The sequence below is a fragment of the Lepisosteus oculatus genome, chromosome 8 (genome assembly GCF_040954835.1).
Source record: "Lepisosteus oculatus isolate fLepOcu1 chromosome 8, fLepOcu1.hap2, whole genome shotgun sequence".
Lineage (NCBI taxonomy): Eukaryota > Metazoa > Chordata > Actinopteri > Semionotiformes > Lepisosteidae > Lepisosteus > Lepisosteus oculatus.
In genome coordinates, this window is record NC_090703.1 from 20,966,825 (window position 1) to 20,985,121 (window position 18,297).

Sequence of the window (18,297 nt, forward strand, 5' to 3'; positions counted from 1 at the left end):
GCACTCGCATTACTGTGAGACGTCTTCCTCTTCCTCCTGCCAATTAGTGCGGCCTTTAAAAGACCAGTTTTACACGACAGAGTAAAAACCAGTCCCAGCTGAGAGAGACACGGAGAGGGCACATGCTCTCGGCTAATCTATCTCAGAAGTGGTATGATCCCAATGTCACAGGAACCTGATACAGGGCAATAACTTCTGCTGCTTCTTGTAGTAGAATGACATGCACCTATCAAGGGTAAGTTCTCATGGGTAATAGAGTTTGCCCCTATTTCTGATCACAAAAACAACGTTAAAACTCAGACCCTGGTAGTACTCATTGCATCACTATTTATACAGCGTGGCTATTTTCACTTCCTAGTAATAAATAATCCCTGAACATCTCATACACATGACACCTTGAGACATGAGACCTTGAAGTTTATTAAACTATATTCACAAAGTAATCTTAACATCACATAACGTGGGCCAAATGTTCTGTTAATCAGACTCCGTCAGTCTTAGAAGCCTTACTGCATAGGGTACTTTTTATAAGAGGAATAGGCATCCATCTATCCATTTTCTGAATGCTTTATCTAGCACAGGGTGGCTGGGGAACCTATCCTGCCAGCAACAGGCACAAGGCTGGATACACCCAGGATGCCAGTATTTCACAAGGAATACACACACACTCACACCAGGACCAATATTACAGAAGCCAATTAACCCACCAGTATGCCTTTGGACTGTGGGAGGATACTGGAGCACTCAAAGGAAACCCACACAAATACAGGGAGTCCATACAAACACAGATACTGTAGCACCCCAGGAATTGAACCCAGGCCCCCAGAGCTGCGAGGCAGCAATGCTAACCACTGCACCAACATGCCACCCCAGAAGAACAACACTGGTTAAGAAATGGCTAATAGACTGATGCTCCCAACGAATGATGGGACCCATCGCCTCACTCCAACACAGGGGGGCTGCTGTTCTCAGTAGGATTGTTCATTGTGTGGAGGTCAGACAGCGGTTTGACAAGCTTAATTTACAAGGAATCCACAGCTATTAGTGACAAATATTAACTGTTTCTTAATTTTGATATGGTTATTTTATAGTAGTTTCAGATTCATGTGGGAGTCATTTCAGAACCTGCGTCAACCATGGACTGTATTAACAGTATGCTTTGGATTATCTCCTTGTTGTATAAAAATCTAATTAAGTTTCTAAAACTGAAATAAAGCCAAACCTTCATGTACATCTTAATTTAGGTTCATTCATTAGAACTTTCAGTTTTAGTTGTTTCAGTTTACTCATTTTTGTTGTCAGTAGATTACTGTATATAAAGCCACTACTGATCAAAAGTACCACAGTGTACAGCTAAGATACTTAAAAGAGAATCAGGTGATGGTATTGACATTTATTATGTACATACAATAATTATTATTGCAATCCATCATCTTCTGTTAAATTCAATCTCTAAAAGCCTATCTGTGTGCTTGATTGCCAAACTGTCAGTAACACCACCAACAATAAACCAACAAGCACAGCTCTGCAAAATTTCCTGAAAACAGTTATTGGTCATTGTTCACAGTAAGGATCTGAAGTAATGCACAAGTCCACAGATAACATAATAAAAAGCTTCTGTCTGTCGGGAGAGATTTTTTAACAGAACTGCTCTGCACATGAATGAGGCTAATAAACAGTTTTAACTCCTTCATAAACAGTACACAACATGATAAAACAACAGGCATAAAAACATCCAGAAAAATGAAATGAAACATAAATGTATCAGGACCACTAGTACTGAGCTGTGCCTACAGTAAATACTTGTCAGTTCTCAAATCCTTCACTGAGTCTTCCATCATTTTCTCCTGACTTCTCTCTCATGTTCTCAGTTTTTGGTTGATGCTACTTTTTGTTATGAACCATTATGAATAAGCGTGTGGGTGTAAAGACATTTGCACAAATGGTTGTAAAGGATTGTGAAATCAGCACTCATAAAGAAGGAAGAAGGAATGTGTCTTTTAGCCTCATTCAAGTAACGCATTAGAGAAAGTTACCGACCTTGCCCAGGACCACTCTTCCTGCCAGCTCCCCGTGCCCTGTCCATCACTGTCCACAACACAATCCTCCTGTCTCCACCGCACCCTGGCCATAGTGTGATGTCAGCCTCCTAACTGCACAGTCAGTTGCCAAAATATATATCAACATGGGCATGGAGTGGGGGCTGCTTTAGAGAGTAAACCTCATTATTATTCTCTCCCAGACATCCCCATGTCCTGGCAAGTTTGGAAGGGCACAATGAAAGCATTGTGCCTTTGAAGTAATCTGATGTAAAACAGAACTCGGGTGCTCAAATATCCGAGACGAGCAATGGAACCACTTGTGTGGATTTTCATACCAGTTCTTGGAAGCATAATTTTTTTTTTAAAAGGCAAACAAGCAAAATGTCTACTCATTTTTGCTCGTGAAGAAATCAGCAAAAGTTTATCACCTGAAACCCACTGATTCGGAGTTCAGATCCTATAAACCAAGGGGAATTTATCAACTTATGGGTCTTACAGCGCTTAGGAAGTGCTAAGTTCTTGAAGATCCCAGGCTATGAGCATTAGAATCAGCATTTCACTTTCCCCAGTTCCTTCTTATGCCAAGCACTGTAACTTTACTAGGTCTAAAAATCAGCTTCAGAGCATATTCAATTTTGAATCCTTTTACTACAAACTCACAAGTGAATGAACTTTTCAGTTTTCAGCTGACATTGATGATAAAGACACTGTCCACTGTAATACTTTAATGAAAGCATGGAAAGAATGAAAACCCACTGAATGACAGAAAGTTTCCACATCTAGACACAGTACAAGGATGCAATATGGCATCATTCATAAATTGTCATGTACTAAGAGACAGGGAAAGAACATCATTCATGGTTCTTCACTGTAATCCTTACATTGATAAAAACCTTTGTATTCCTGAGAATACAAACGATTGCAAACTGTGTAATGTGTGAGGATACCCAGCTTATGCTATCGCAACCCCTGTGGCGATCTGTCCAGATGTGTGCTTCAGCCTAGAGAACCCCAATCACATTGGGTGAGGAAGAGATTTGAGCCAGCAAAGTCCAGACTCCAGGACTCAAATCAAGTTCCAGAACAGCTTCTCATCAATTCAGGTATCAATGTCTCAAGAACTGGTACACAAACTGGTCCAAGAAGACTCAAGCCCCCCCAAATGTCTCGTTTTTTAAAAAAACTAGTTTTTAATAAATAGGCGTTATGGGCGTTATACCACCTTATTTCAGTCTTGAGCAGCTTCATATTAGATTATTTTTACACAGATCTCCACAAAGTAAAAAACACTTCCCTGGAAGATGGGTGAGAGGTAACCTCACCTCCAAGATCCATTGTGCTGTAAGTGCACTGTGGAAATCTTTCACACAAGGAGCAGATGAAAGGCACTATATACAGTAGCTTTAAACTGCATGCTTTTCAGCCTCATTCAGATTCTACCAAGAGAAAAGAAACACAACATGCTCTTCTGCAGTAACGCAGGAAACGGTCTTTTACAGCGCCGCATTATAAAATATTTAAACCTAACTCAACGAACAACTGGGGCACTGCCACTTCAAAACGCTGCTCTGCACTCCTGTGTCAGCTGAAATGTTTCACACCCGCACCAGCAGAAGAAAAACTGCACACGTCACAGCTCTGGTTGTACCTTGCAACTGCCTGAACCGTCCGTCCAGGAGCGAGATGAAGGAGATGTGTGAAGTGCTGTAACTCAGCCAGCGGGCTCGTCTCATGGCGGCGGGCGGTCCCAGGCAGCACAGCACGAGCAGGGCTCCCTGGGAGCAGGAGAGTCCCGGCCTGCAGGTAGCCTTCCAGAGAAGCTCTCAGCAGGCAGCCTCCGCACTTCACTCCACTGGCACCACGCTTCGCAAGGGGGAGGGGTCTGGGAGACTTTTTTGTTTGCTTTCAAGTTGATCTTTAATTCCTTTTGCCTCGGCCGGCTATAGCGAAGGCTGACATAAGCACACATCATCCTGCACCATGAGCTGAACTTGCTCTGATCTTTTTTTTTTTCCTCCACTACGTGTGTTTCAGCTGCTGTAATGCCTTCGGTCCTTCATTTAACAGCCACATATAAGACACGTACATGCACGGAATGTGACAGAGAGACCTCGTTCTGGTCCTGAGCAATGATGTAATTCGGGTCTGAGCGCAGGCAAGCCTCAGAAGTAGAATAGGTGCAATACTCAGAAGTAGAAAATGTGAAATATTGTGGCAGGGTTCTCTTTCTGTTACATAAAGAATAACATTAAAGTATTATAGAAATTTAAGCTTATAGGAAAATGGTTAAAATCAATTTCTAATTCACATTAGTAATTCAGGCACAGAGACAGTAATCGCTCATCTTAAAGGTCTTATATTGCGACCACCTGACTACTAAATAAAAGAGTATTCAGTTAGCTTCAGACTATTCCAAGGATTGAGCAACATAGTGGGTGGGGAATCTGGGATAAAGGGAATCCGGGATTTCAGCCTGCATGGCCAAGGGACTGACAGCGTGACCAGGAAGAAGGAATCTTCCCCATCCTCCCTGCCGTGCTCTATGGAAGATGAGAGATCTACTGGCTGCAGGAGTGGCAGACAGAGAGGAGGGAGGACTGTGAAATGATGGCACAGCCAAGCGGTTGAAGGGTTTCTGCTCAGTGCTCTACAAGGCATTTGCACCGTGTTTGCATCCCATGAAGCTCGTGTGCCTTTGCACATTCTGTAGAACAATTCTAAATGATGCACGATCAGACATTTGTGTCTATCTACAAACTGATGTGTCAAACTGGAAAGTAGAGAAAATACACATATTCTGTCTCTCCCACCCTCACTCTATATCTGGACAATAAGGAAAGGAAATACACTGTGAGCAGAGATGTGATAACCCTGTTCCTCTCAGATTTGTAAGCAAGGCTGCCCGATTTTACTATTTCCAATCTCATTATCTGCATTTCAGCTGAGCCTTGTGCATTCATGGTTGTTTTTTAATTAGATGAAGGTTAGGTAATGACAACAAAATAAGGTTTGATGTTTTCTAGTGGTACGTTCAGTGCACACTGTCCTGGGTATCCTGGAGATACACCTTGGCAGAATAGCACAACTGCAGAAACAACAAAAGGAGTAGCTGGGAGAATGTACTGCCATTGAAAAAGGGTGCTAGTATTGTAACTGACTGTGGAGTAGTGGTGCACCTGCTGAAGTAGTGAAACAACCCCTCAGTTCCTTGTTTTCTACTGCTGGAAGCGAAGAGAGTTTAACTGAGCCGCCCTTCCTTTTATCAATGCGTTTTGTTTGCACAAGAGACATTTAGCAAACAAACATCACAAGTTCCCCTGGGCCCTTCAAAGGGAGTAGTGACCATCAATAGTAACCAGACTTCTAAGAGTGGTGCTCTTGAACTTCAGCATATCTTTTTTGTTGTTGTTCTTTTAGTGGCACAGGTTCCAAGTGGTTTAACAACCACCCCAGTAAAGAAGGAAATAAAGCATGAAACTTTAAAATATGGAGCACAATCATGGCTTTCCTTGTAAATCAATGAGACACATTTGTTATTTCATTTGGAGTTTAGGCAGCGGCCAGTACTTTCTTTAGCCACTAAAGGCTTGCAAATTTCAATGAATCTCAGAAGATCATGATCAGTAAGATGTTGTCAACTGTGAAAACTGTTCAATCTAACATTTTTTAGTACTAGTTGTAATTCCGTCTCCAATACTGTTAGCTTTCTGTAAAGCACAGAGAACTATCATTGCTCTGTTGTACCACAGGAGGGAGAACATAGTGCACACAATCTTTTGAAGTGCACAGTGTTGCTTTGTTATATAATTAGGTTATCAAACTCTTTCTTATTAGAGTTTCTAATATAGAAATGCCCGATTACCCTAACTGGGGTTACAGCATTGTAGATCACTTTACCCTACCATAGATGTTGTATTTATTGAACTAATCACAAAGTAACAACGTGGAATCACGGTCATTTGTTTGTTTGAAAAACTCAAGATCTATTCCTACTTGACATTTTAATAATAATTCTGAATGTCACTGGATCTCTGGTCTTGAGAGATGTATTAGGTTCCGGACCAAAATTAGGCAAAGGGATTGTCAACTAAATTAGGAAACAAACTAAAGAAACAACACTGATCAAGATCTCTACAGAAATCACTATACTGAAGTTATGCCAGTCCAACATAGTACTAGAAAGAGGACAGATAATAAAATAATAAAGAGTGTCATACTGTGTACAACAGAATTATTTTATTTGCCTCTAATTTGTGGTTTTCATATGCCTCTCATTAATACTATACAAATTGTGAACAACATACTGTATACATAATGTGCCAATTAAAAAAGTAGCTTGTAACTTGTAGCCTGTGTGCTATTGACCAAATGCCCACTACTCTTTAAAGTTTTGTTATTATCATTGAATTGAAATAACTCTACTGAATTTGAACTACTTTACATGTGTATTTGAATAGACATGCTCTTAAGACACCCACCTGCAAAGTTTTGTCACATACTGTAAACTCCACAGTACCTGATAGGAGAGCTCGCTCTGACTGGGGGAGTGGCACTTCAGTCAGTGACATCACTATAATCTAGTAGGCATCCAACAAAACATAGTGCTATTTACCAGAAAGCTCCTTGTTAACTATAGTTAAGCCCAAACCATGAAGCACTCTGCCAATTGCTTCATTTTGGTAGTGCATTTAAAGTCAACTCATGATGCTTTGATCTGAACAGCCAGGTGTGTGAATCATTTTAATCCAATCCCTACCTGCCAGCAGCCATATCCCCCTGCAACTCACAGTTGGCAGCCCACTGAAGCTAAGCAGGTGTGAGCCTGTCAGTACCTGGATGGGAGACCTCCTGGGAAAAACTAAGGTTGCTGCTGGAAGAGGTGTTAGTAGGGCCAGCACGGGGCGCTCACCCTGCGGTCCATGTGGGTCCTAATGCCCCAGTATAGTGACGGGGACACTTTACTGTAAACAGGTGCCGTCCTTCGGATGAGACGTAAAACCGAGGTCCTGACTCTCTGTGGTCATTAAAAATCCCAGGGCATTTCTCGAAAAGAAGAGGGGTGTAACCCCGGCATCCTGGACAAAATTTCCCATTGGCCCTTATCAATCATGGCTTCCTAATAATCCCTGTCTATGAATTGGCTTCATTACTCTGCTCTCCTCTCCACTGATAGCTGATGTGTGGTGAGCGTTCTGGTGCACTACGGCTGCCGTCGCATCATCCAGGTGGATGCTGCACATTGGTGGTGGTTAGGGGAGTCCCCATTACTTGTAAAGCGCTTTGAGTGGAGTGTCCAGAAAAAGCGCTATATAAGTGTAAGCAATTATTATTATTATAACCTTTTCTTAATGTCTAAATACGAGAGCTATAGACTCAGCTTGTTGACCACCCTGAGACTTCATTCAGCAGAGTAAACAGCGTATGATTTTGTAATCCATTACGTTCTGTAATATGTAAAACTTTGCTGTGCCTCATAATCAGACGTCTATCAGGATTAAGGGATTTAAAGTATTAAATTTCTCAGGTATACAGTCACTTTCAGCCAAACAGCTTAATGGTGGAAAGGTCAAATCTAAAAATATTGTCAAAATTGTTGAAACAGCTTCAAATGAAATCTCATCTAAGTTGGAAATTATTTTTTTCGGCTGGTTTAAAGTAATTCAAGGCAAGTTAAGGTTAAGGAATACACAGGATTTGGGAAAAGAATAAGAATTACATTTTGTTCATGTCAGTGCCATTACAAAAGCTGAACCCTTTTCTCAATTCCTTAGCTCTTAAATTGCTGGTTGCTAGGCAAAAGCCATTTGCTGTATTCTCCCTGTAAATTGTAAAGTGTGTGGATTCATTGCATGGGGATGCAGATTAAATAGTGCTTTACACTCCTGAATAGACTTGCAAAATTATTGTGAGTTTCAGTTTTGTTCAGAGGATTTCAAGATTTATTGCAATTGCTTAATACAAAAATATGTAAATGTACATTAAGTCTCAACTACAAGGACTGAAACAATAATTTTGTGGGAATATTGGATTTGAATGCACTACTATATAATTTTTTAAAACTGTCAGTCACTGTCTGGGCAGCAGGTAAATTTGATTTACACACCTTTGCTGAAAAAGTGAAAATTGGATTGCCTAAATGCAGAGACCTGTATGACATGAAGTTCACAAAGCCATTACAACCAGCTGACCCTTTTCAATCAGATGCTGCTGAACTGCGGAAGACAAATATATTGTGATCAGAACTGGTCAGATTATCTAGGCTTACTGTACAGGTAAATGTACATAAGACACATTTACACCAAATATTTTAAAGCCCAGCTGCCTGCAGGAGGTCCTGTTTTAAAATGTCGAAGCAGAGTCACATTGAAATGATTTTATGTGCTCAGTCCATTGGCAAGGCTGAATTGAGAAAATGCTTTAAAACCTCAGGCATCTGTTAGGAGAAACAGCTCCGCTCTATTTAAAAGTGTTCCTTCACAACTGACCCACATGTGTGCAGGAGATAACCAGCCCAGCAACAATGCGAGCAATGGCCAGTGTGGAGAAACAGCTGCTATGATCCGTCACTGAGCAATGTGAGGAACGCACAGGCCATGTGGCCTCTGTCAGTGACCACTGGCACAGCTGGTGGCTATCCTCAGTGCACTCCTGCACCGTTGGGCTCTATTAAAGGATCACGACACAAGGTGGTGCCAAACTAAGCTTTCACATGATCGATTAGTTCCATGTGAAATAAAACAACAATATCAATTTACTGATTTGGGGACCCCTTACCAAATTTTCTACACGAGTCTACAAATTTGAACTGTCGTAAAAGTAAGTTTGCAATTTAAAATATATGTTTTAATATTAACAATACCCTCTGGAGACAGAATTTGAATCCTACATACAGCATTTACCATATTCTAATGTAGCAATAGCAAGGATAAGTGTGTCCCATTCAGCCGTGTGAATTCTGGACTTTCCAGACTTTCTGGACTTTCCAGCTTTGAGGACCACTAGAGGTCTCCACATCCTAATCCCAGAACCACTGTTCTTCTGTGAATATCTGGCCTTTGTTTTACTAAAACAAGAAATAAATAATTAGTTTTTCTTGACAAGTTCACTGCAGTCGCTTCCTTACATCATCCTTAATCATCAAGAGTTGCTGCATACAAAGCTAGTCATCCCTTTGAGACACATGAAATAAAAGATTACCCACAGACCATCTTAAACCAAATGCAGCTGACATGAACTGAGAAAGCTGACACGAAGTTGACAATTTTGTGTCTCCTAGAGCAACTACAGCACCTGTGTTTGCTGTCCAGGGACAACTCTGGCTCTTCAGATGGCTGAAGGTCCCCTTCAAATGTCACCAAAGCAATTGGATGATACTGCATGCTATTGGGTGTTGTATATAAATCTGGTGGGGTATTCATAGGGTTAATTCTGAAGGCAGATCAGCTGGGGTATGAAGGGGTATTGTGAGGCTGAAACACTGGGAAACACAAGCTGGATAAAATCTAAGCAGTGCAAATCTGCAGTTTTATACCAGTGAAAACGTTTCTCAGGCCTCCTCTGAGTTTCAAGAAAGAGGTGTCTGATGTAACAGCAGCAAAAAAGATCCACTCAGTACTAAACACGATTTTAACGCTGGGAGGGGGCGACAGCCTCTTTTGTGCCAGACCAGAAGGCAACAGAGCTTAATTGACAAGAGGAGAGGCACTCCCACCCATGTTCAGATCCTTATTCCAGCATGAAGTATGAGCCACTGGTTTTTAAAGTCAACACCAAAACACAAACATCAGCTGTCTTGCTAGGTTACCATCTGTCAACCTGGTTGAGTCCCAGGCCCTGCGTCAGTACAACACTGAAGAATACTGACATAAACTGATGGGATACTGAAGAGCTATCCTCTACAGCATGTCTCCTTTGTAAAAAACATTTACTAGAGGGAAAAATAATTGCAGTGGGAGTAGTGCTCTAAAACCACTTGTCTCTACCTGGGCTGTAATGGCATTGTGAAGAAAATCCAGGACAGGAATCTTATCAATTCACCTATTTTGCCAGTAGACTGTCAGCAATTCTCTGTGATTCAGGTCCATTAAAACTAAGAAACAGCACTAAAATGGGAACTAAGAAACAGATAGCACTATATAAATGAGAGTTTATTTTAAAACTCTTGGCAGGAGAATAACTGCAATGCAATTCTCTTTGATTCTATTATTATCCTTCGCCATTATTAGTCTACAACATCTTAAAAATCAATTCATTATGCTGTATTGAACATTCAAAAGTTAATTTGGTATTCAAAGCAGTACAGACTACATGTTTAATGAAGAGTATCTGGTACAGTATGTGCTAATGAAACAGCTATTTTAACTCAAAACCCTATCTGTTTATTTTTTTAATTATAGAGGCACAGGCTCTAGACTGCACAATTAAAAATTCTACCATCCTTCCTCATCTTCACAGAAAGTGCCAGAGAGACACCAAGTATACTCATTATCTTGCCATGAAGAACACTCACTTGTCCAGTTCACAGTCTGCAGATCGTTCACTATTTTAAAACGTAGCCTGGCCAGACCTGAACAAGTTCTATTTCTGGTAGCTATTTTCTATTTTGGATCCAGCATCACCAGTATGGGGAAAACACATAAAGATTTGGCAAGGCTTGGCAATCAACTTTATAAAGCACAGACCCACTGGATTTAGTTATATTGCTGATCTACAGGATCTTCTGAGTGGCTGAAAACAGGGTTTTGCACATCTTCAGCAGACACTGAAGTGACTGGTAACCACGCTAAGCAAATTTCTCATTTCTCCCAGAAATCAGGCAAAGTCTAACTAAACTAAAACTAAAACTTAAGAGGTTGGATGGCCACACTAATGCGGCATTAGCTAAAATAGAAAGTAGCTGCACAAGGAGATCCAACAGACCAACAGCAAATAGCATCTATATTTAATAACTCATAAGTCTTAACTTAAAAGCCTGTCACAGATTAAGCCCTAAAATATTGGGCACAAATGCAAGTTGTGCTAAAAAAAACATTGTGCCCACATTTTCACTCCACATTATCTGGCAACACTTTATCTGCTGAGGTTTCAGATGGAGCTGAAATATTGTTAAATGTTCTCATAGATAGAAGACTGATATCAAACACTGTAAACAGTCTTACAATACTGGCTGCAGCTAACCCACTATGAATACTGAATTGGCTTATTTGTTACGTGATCATGCCATTCCACCAGTAAAAAAATTAAGAAATTTTTGCTGGGTTTCCAATAGCAGAACCGCCCATTAGCAAAATTGTTGATAGCAGAATAGCAGAACATTAACTTCATAGCAGAGCAAGAACACATCACTTTTTTAAATAGATATAAAACAAAGATCCTGAGATGAGAGAAATCTGGTAATCTTGTATGAATATAACATCCATAACTTATCTGGTATGTTATATTCATACCAGATTACCAGATAAGGTACGGATGTTATATTCATGTGTACCTTAACACCAAAATAGCATTTTTACACAATCCTATTAAACACTTGAAAAGAGCCCTACATTATGTTATGTGTGTTTATAAATGTATTTATAAATAAGAACTATATTTTTATCATTACTTAGACCAACTTAAGGGGACACAAGGCCAGAATTAAAGTGCTTGACATTTCAAAAACACAAATGAGTGATGTAAAGTTATTGCCCTGGCATCACAGTTTTAGGTTCACTGTATTATTATTAGTATTATTTAGATTTTCATCACCCTTCAAAGGATATGGTAGAAAGCACTAATAATGATTCCAGCACTTCAGTAGGCCCAGTAGGAAAGAGACTCCAGAGAACATTAGCCACTGAACAGGCATTTACACAAGCAGTTGTGGATGTGAGGAGCAAACTTCTGATATCTTGAACAGATATCAGATAAGTTACGGATGTTAAATCCTTGGGGGTGTTCAACGGTAATCTTAATGGGCTCGGGGATGATTAAAATACAATCAGTTAGATTAATAAAACTGACTAAGCAGCCACCTTTCATTTGTGACTTTTTATGTTCCTATTATCTGCCCCAACTTTACAGTATGTCATCTTCACGCCGTCTTTCACAAGCGATTGAACAGCACGTCCCCCAGCGCACCATGGCACAGCTCACCTGCGAGCGCCTTGATGCGAGACCTTTCGAAGACCCGGGCCGAGCTGTTGTCATTGTCCAGCTCCTCGTCGCCCAGTTCGAAGCGCGTGTTGATGCGAGTGTACTGCTGCTGGATCTCCACGTTGTCGAAGTCGGTGGTGGAAGTCATGCTGGCGCGGACGTGGCCCTCTGGGAAGAGACACACATGCTTATCATTCTGAAGGCCCAGACCATGTTTTAATAGGTTAGGTTCGGTGATGAGTGTCTCTTCTTTTATGCCCTTGCTGTTCCTGTCTCTGTAATTCTGAGAGTGCAAATAGTAGCATGGCACTCAAAGACCAATGCGATCGCCAAGAGATCCCTACTCTACTCGGTACTAGGGGTGAAACCAGTTCTATTGGCAACTGCAAAGAAAAAAGGCTATTACACTAAAGTGGCATAAACAGAACTCTCCAACCTATGGACAGTGGTTATTGGTAACAAAAGGAATTTGTGGGATGGAGAAGATGACCTTTGTTGTTGAGATTGCTGATGAAGAATTTCTCTGAAAGATGGAACCTGCTAATAGATAAACTAGATAAATTATATATTTTGCAGATTTGCATTTATCATTTTATTTTTCATTTAGAATGTTTCTGAAACCTTTGTAATTTGCTGTTGTCACTGGTGGGCTTGGAAAACGGAAAACCACAATCAAAAAGTCCATTTCATAAGAATGGAAACTGAGTTCCTGAACCCATTAATCCACACAGCCAGGAGTGTGGGTTGATGTTGCTGCGAGTGCTGGATTCTCTTATTTGACATGTGATCTTGCCCCTCAGCCAGTAAAGGAATTCAGAAATCTCTGCTGGGTTTCCAATAGCAGAACCACCCAGAAGCAGAAGCCGTCGTAAGAGGGGACTGAAGAATGATGGCGATTCACCTGCTTTAAGCAAACAGTTCTTTCAATCAAGACTATTGGGGAACATAATATTTTCTCTCTGTTTTGGGATTCTCTCTCTGATGACTTCAAAAATACAGATGACCCAAGGAAAAGCAGATAATTAATTCCAAATGCAACCTTTTTATTACAAAAATGTGTTTTACGGTTTATACAATGTATCAGCTGTTTTTATTCCATCATACAATTGGTACACAGCAGCTGTTATATGGTATTTATAATACTTTTAATTTTAGACATACTGTAACTACTATGTAATTATTATTTTTTGATAAGGAAAACAACTAAACTGAAAGCAAACTCCAATTCCAAGCCAGCCTAACCAAAAAGAGCCCAAAAAAAGAGACTAACAACAGATTTGATATGAGTACTGTAAGTGAAGCCTATGCGTCTTCTGGGGGAACATCTGATTGAGTGCAGGAGAGCCTTTCACCACCTCCAGAGTCTCCGCCCCTTGCCCAGACCGCACAGTAACGGCAACATAGAGTGCAGGTGAAAGTGCCTGATAAGTCTCCGTCTCTTATCTCTCATGGCTGGGCTGTCCAGGCCGTTGGTTATCGTGGTAGGCCAGTTGCATGGCTCTCCACGGCAGGCGTACCACTGTGGAATTATTTATAAAGAAGACTTCTTCTTTCTAGCAAAAGTGTTTTTCACAGACCCATGACCCTTAACTCCAAAGAATGTTACTGTGCACCGCACTGGTCTAAGAACATAAGAATGGTAACAAACAAGAGAAGGCCATTTGTCTTGCTTAGCCTGTTTGATAGTAACTCATTGATACAAGCCTTCCAGCCTTCCTTTTCTTGTTAGAAGTCCACTTCAACAAAATTATTCATAGTTCTTTGCATAAAGAAGTGCCTCAGTTTTAAAACCACTTCCACAAAGTCCATATTCATTTTTGGGCTGAAACAATGTTTAAAATGTTTAATAAAAAATAAGAAAGGTTTGATTATGTGATTTTTACACTACAGAAGCATAAATTGTACATGTTCTTAAGAGTACTATATGTCTTCAGATTTGGTTTATCTATTATAACAAATCTCCTGAGTTCAAGTGCACATTTAAGCAGTCTCTTGTGTGTGAAATGCAAACTGATGTAGATGTAGTTTCTCACATGAACAAAGTACTCAACAATGAATTCCATAATTATTTACCAAAAATATATATAGGGAATAAATATTTTTGGGCATAAGATATTGTGTGTATTATGTATCATCCATCCATTTTCTGACCACTTGTACGAGACACCAGTCCATCACCACAAAGCACACACAGACACAAACATGGACCCACACACTCACACCAGGGCCAGTTTCCCAGAAGCCAATTAACTTTCTGGTATGTTCTTCAACTGTAGGTGGAAACCCACCAGAAACACGAGGAGAACATGCAAACTCCACACAGATAGCACCCCATTACAAGGAAGCAATACTAACCACTGTGCCACCGTGCCATCCTGTATTATGTATAATGCAAATTTTAATTCTGAATTTTTTTTCTTTGTCAGAATTGTGATTCAAAATAGATTATTTGATAGCAGTTCGTGGATTCTTGGTCCTTAAAGCAAGAATAAGAGGAAGAAACAAGTCATTTAAAAGCATATTTGAACATTTACGTTCTCTTGTAAGACAAAAGGTAAAATAATCTGACAAATTTTAAGAGCAGATTCACTGACACCAGTATGGTGAAAAAGTGTTAAATGAAAAAACAGATTTTCATGAAGAAGTCTGATAACGTTAAACACATGCCTGATATGAATGTGAAAATTTGATTAATTCAATGTAGAATCTCAATAATAGGAGTGATTAATATTAATTTCTTATTAAACTGCTTTGACGGATTATACCCAAGAATTGAAATTGTTGGACTTTTTTAGCCTGTTTTGTTTGAAAAATTAAAATGTTAAAAAGTTAAAAAACATTAATTGTGATTTAAATGTGTAATTACCTAACTGTGCCCCTGCTCTGTTCTTTGATACAGTATATTCATTTTGAATAAGTGTTTAGTATTAAATGTACATTATGACAATGAGTTCAGCTTTGGAGCTGCAACATAATTGGTTGAGTTTCTTTAAGTACTGTAGTTTAGTAAAAAACTATTTCATATTATTGCAGGACACAGCTTATCAAAGAGAATGCAATGCTACAAATAAGAAGGTTTTCTAGGATTACAAATGGACAACTTTAATTATACCCACTAGAACGCTTTCTTCTGACACTGCAGCGAGCAAATATGACATCACCATAATGTAAACATCGATAACATAGGACGTTACTCAGCTGCATCAATTTTTTTGCTTTGGGCTCGACTGCTTGCCGAGACCACCTCCCTTCTTTTAAAATAAACCCACGGCACTCGGTTCATAAACAGAGCTGCACTGAGCAAATGCTAAAGATATTCCCACTGCAGTTGCCACACTCCTTTCTCAAGCACAGCTCCTGTCTTAAATATCCCAACAACTGCAGGTTCAGCAGCAGCTGTCTGCCCTGCCCACTCAGTGTCTTGAAACCAGGGGGTTAGGAGGTCACCTCAACAACACGCTGCTAAACACACTGCCTTCACAGACACCGTGGCTACGGACAACAATTGGGTCCAAGTTCAGAGGAAGACAATGGAAAATTATATGTATCAGCACTCTATAATATGACACTGGTTCTTCTCAAATTAGTTGGCTTTGTCAAACAACTGTACTGTACAAGCTGTGCACCATTCAGTGTACAAATGACAACAGGGAATGCACAATGACGAACCGCCACACAATAGGACAGATGTAGAATAAAGCTAAAACCAAACTTGTCAGAAAGCTATGCCTTCATAGTGTGAGGATATATTTAAACTAGACAAGACATCTGCCAAGTGAACAGCTTGTGTGATCTCTACTGCTTTTCTTAAGAGTCCTTCCAGAGAGACTATGGAAGTTGCATTAAGTTTCACATTAGTAGTGCTCAGAGTTCTGAATGGCCAGCTTGGCGGTCTTTTTCAAGTGCTCTTCAGTAAGGTCCTTCCAGGCTGTATATCACTGACTCAGAGCTACTGCCGGAGAACAGGAGCTGTTGGTACGCTTGTGGTGACAGTACCGGGGAATTTTATCAGGCCACAGCAGAGTCCTGTTATCTGGGCACTCGTATTCACCCCCCTGCTCCACCCACAGCGGGAATCCCCTTATCTACAAAGACGAGCTCGCAGGGGTCCCCCTCAGCAGCGAGGTGACTCAAGCCTACCCGCCTGGGAAGAGCCAATCGTTTTCTCTGAACGATCTCCTGTCATTACCTGGACCAGGGAGCCCAGTCCTTATGAATACTGAATGATGAAAATTCAAAGGCAACGTCTCCATTTACCATGGTTTTCCTCACTTAGGCTTTCCTTCAACATTTTCACTGTGAATTTCACTAGTCTGAGATAACATATATTTCACACTGCGAATGTTTGCAGGAGTCATATCACAAAGGCACGCAATGTAATAAATTGTGCTGATATCACAGTCCTAACTATTGCCAGAGTTTAAAATTGTGCAGACCCCATTTTAACTCTTGGCACAAGCAAGAGCCTGGTCTGTTCAGAAATCGGGATTCTCCCACCCTGGTCCTGGAGAGCCCCAATCCAGTTACTCTTATAGGTCACCCTACATAACCATCTGTTCAAAAAGAAGGAATATTTGTTGAAGCAATCAGTCAATTAAGCAAGTAATGTTTTAATGGAGGGAACACTGGTCCTGGAAGGTTTAAGGATGTTGTTCATTTTTTTCCAAATTATCTCTGAATTACATAATGGAACACCACTCTTTAAGAAATTGATGGCTTAAAGCATGAATGGGCTATCCGGGTTCTAGTGGGCATGTGTGTCTGTAGGTTTCTGTTTGATTAATGGCTTAATGGGACAAATTTATCAGCTTCTCCCAGCTCTTCAGGGGCTGGTGCTTTGAAGAGGCACGGAAACCCTACACACACACCAGCCCTCCTGTACTAGAATTGAAACACCCCTGATTTAAAGGATACCTACAAAAGCAGCTCCAGGAACAGTGTTGGAGACCCCTGTTATTGGTCACGGCCTCGACAGCTGATAAAATTACAGTAATCTCACATAAATTAATGTAAAATCATGAGGAAATTCAGTACCATGATAAGAAAAAAGAACGAAAAAAGCAAGGAGTCACTTTGTTGCCCTACTGGCTTTAGTGACCTACAGCCTGCTCATCCATCTCAATCTGACCACAGCCCACAGCCCCATTAACACTCCACAGGCTACTCAGGGCAGTGCCTCAAAACACTTCAGCGAAGTGTTTCAGCGAAGACCAACACACATAGCATGTACTCAAGTGCTCTTGAATGTCTTCATTTTGAAAGTCTAGTTCTTTCTTAATTACCAATGGATAACTGCAACTTAATAAATATTATAGAACTAAGATTGCAGCTCCTGGCCAAAGATGCAGAATATCATGTAAAACAATCTGTTTTTAACCCTAAAATGCATGCTGAAGAACATTTCTTCCTTGATGGGTGAAAACCTAAACACACACCCTAAGGCTATGATCCTTGGTCCAGGTAATAAAGAAAGAATTCTAACTGGCGCCATGCTGCACAACCTTGCACCTTACTTGTCAGTAACCTCTGCATTTGCCACAGTATCGCTCCAGATTAGACCTCTCAGCCAATGACCAGGTCTCTCCACTAGTTAGATGTTCTCATTCTGGTCAGCTCACAGACCTGAGAGCTACATTTTGAGGAAGCTACTTAGTTATAATAATAATAATAATAATAATAATAATAATAATAATAATAATAATAATAATAATTGCTTACACTTATATAGTACTTTTCTGGACACTCCACTCAAAGCACTTTACAGGTAATGGGGACTCTCCTCCACCACCACCAATGTGCAGCATCCACCGCAATGATGCGACGGCAGCCATAGGGCGCCAGAACGCTCACCACACATCAGCTATTAGTGGGGAGAAGAGCAGAGTGATGAAGCCAATTCATAGATGGGGATTATTAGGAGGCCATGATTGATTTTTAATGACCACAGAGAGTCAGGACCTCAGTTTTACGTCTCATCCGAAGGACGGCACCTGTTTACAGTAAAGTGTCCACGTCACTATACTGGGGTATTAGGACCCACATGGACCGCAGAGTGAGCGCCCCCTGCTGGCCCCACTAACACCTCTTCCAGCAGCAACCTTAGTTTTTCCCAGAAGGACTC

General features: G+C 40.6%; 1 protein-coding gene across 1 annotated transcript in view; it reads right to left on the minus strand.

The window, feature by feature from the left end:
• The window catches only part of sptb (spectrin, beta, erythrocytic), a 62,585-nt gene that overhangs the window by 37,462 nt on the left and 6,826 nt on the right, over nucleotides 1–18,297 (minus strand). The window contains exon 2 of the mRNA XM_006632597.3: nucleotides 12,177–12,344. Coding sequence (XP_006632660.2) covers nucleotides 12,177–12,324 — 148 coding nt within the window. The 5' untranslated portion in view covers nucleotides 12,325–12,344. The remainder of the gene's footprint in view (nucleotides 1–12,176; nucleotides 12,345–18,297) is intronic.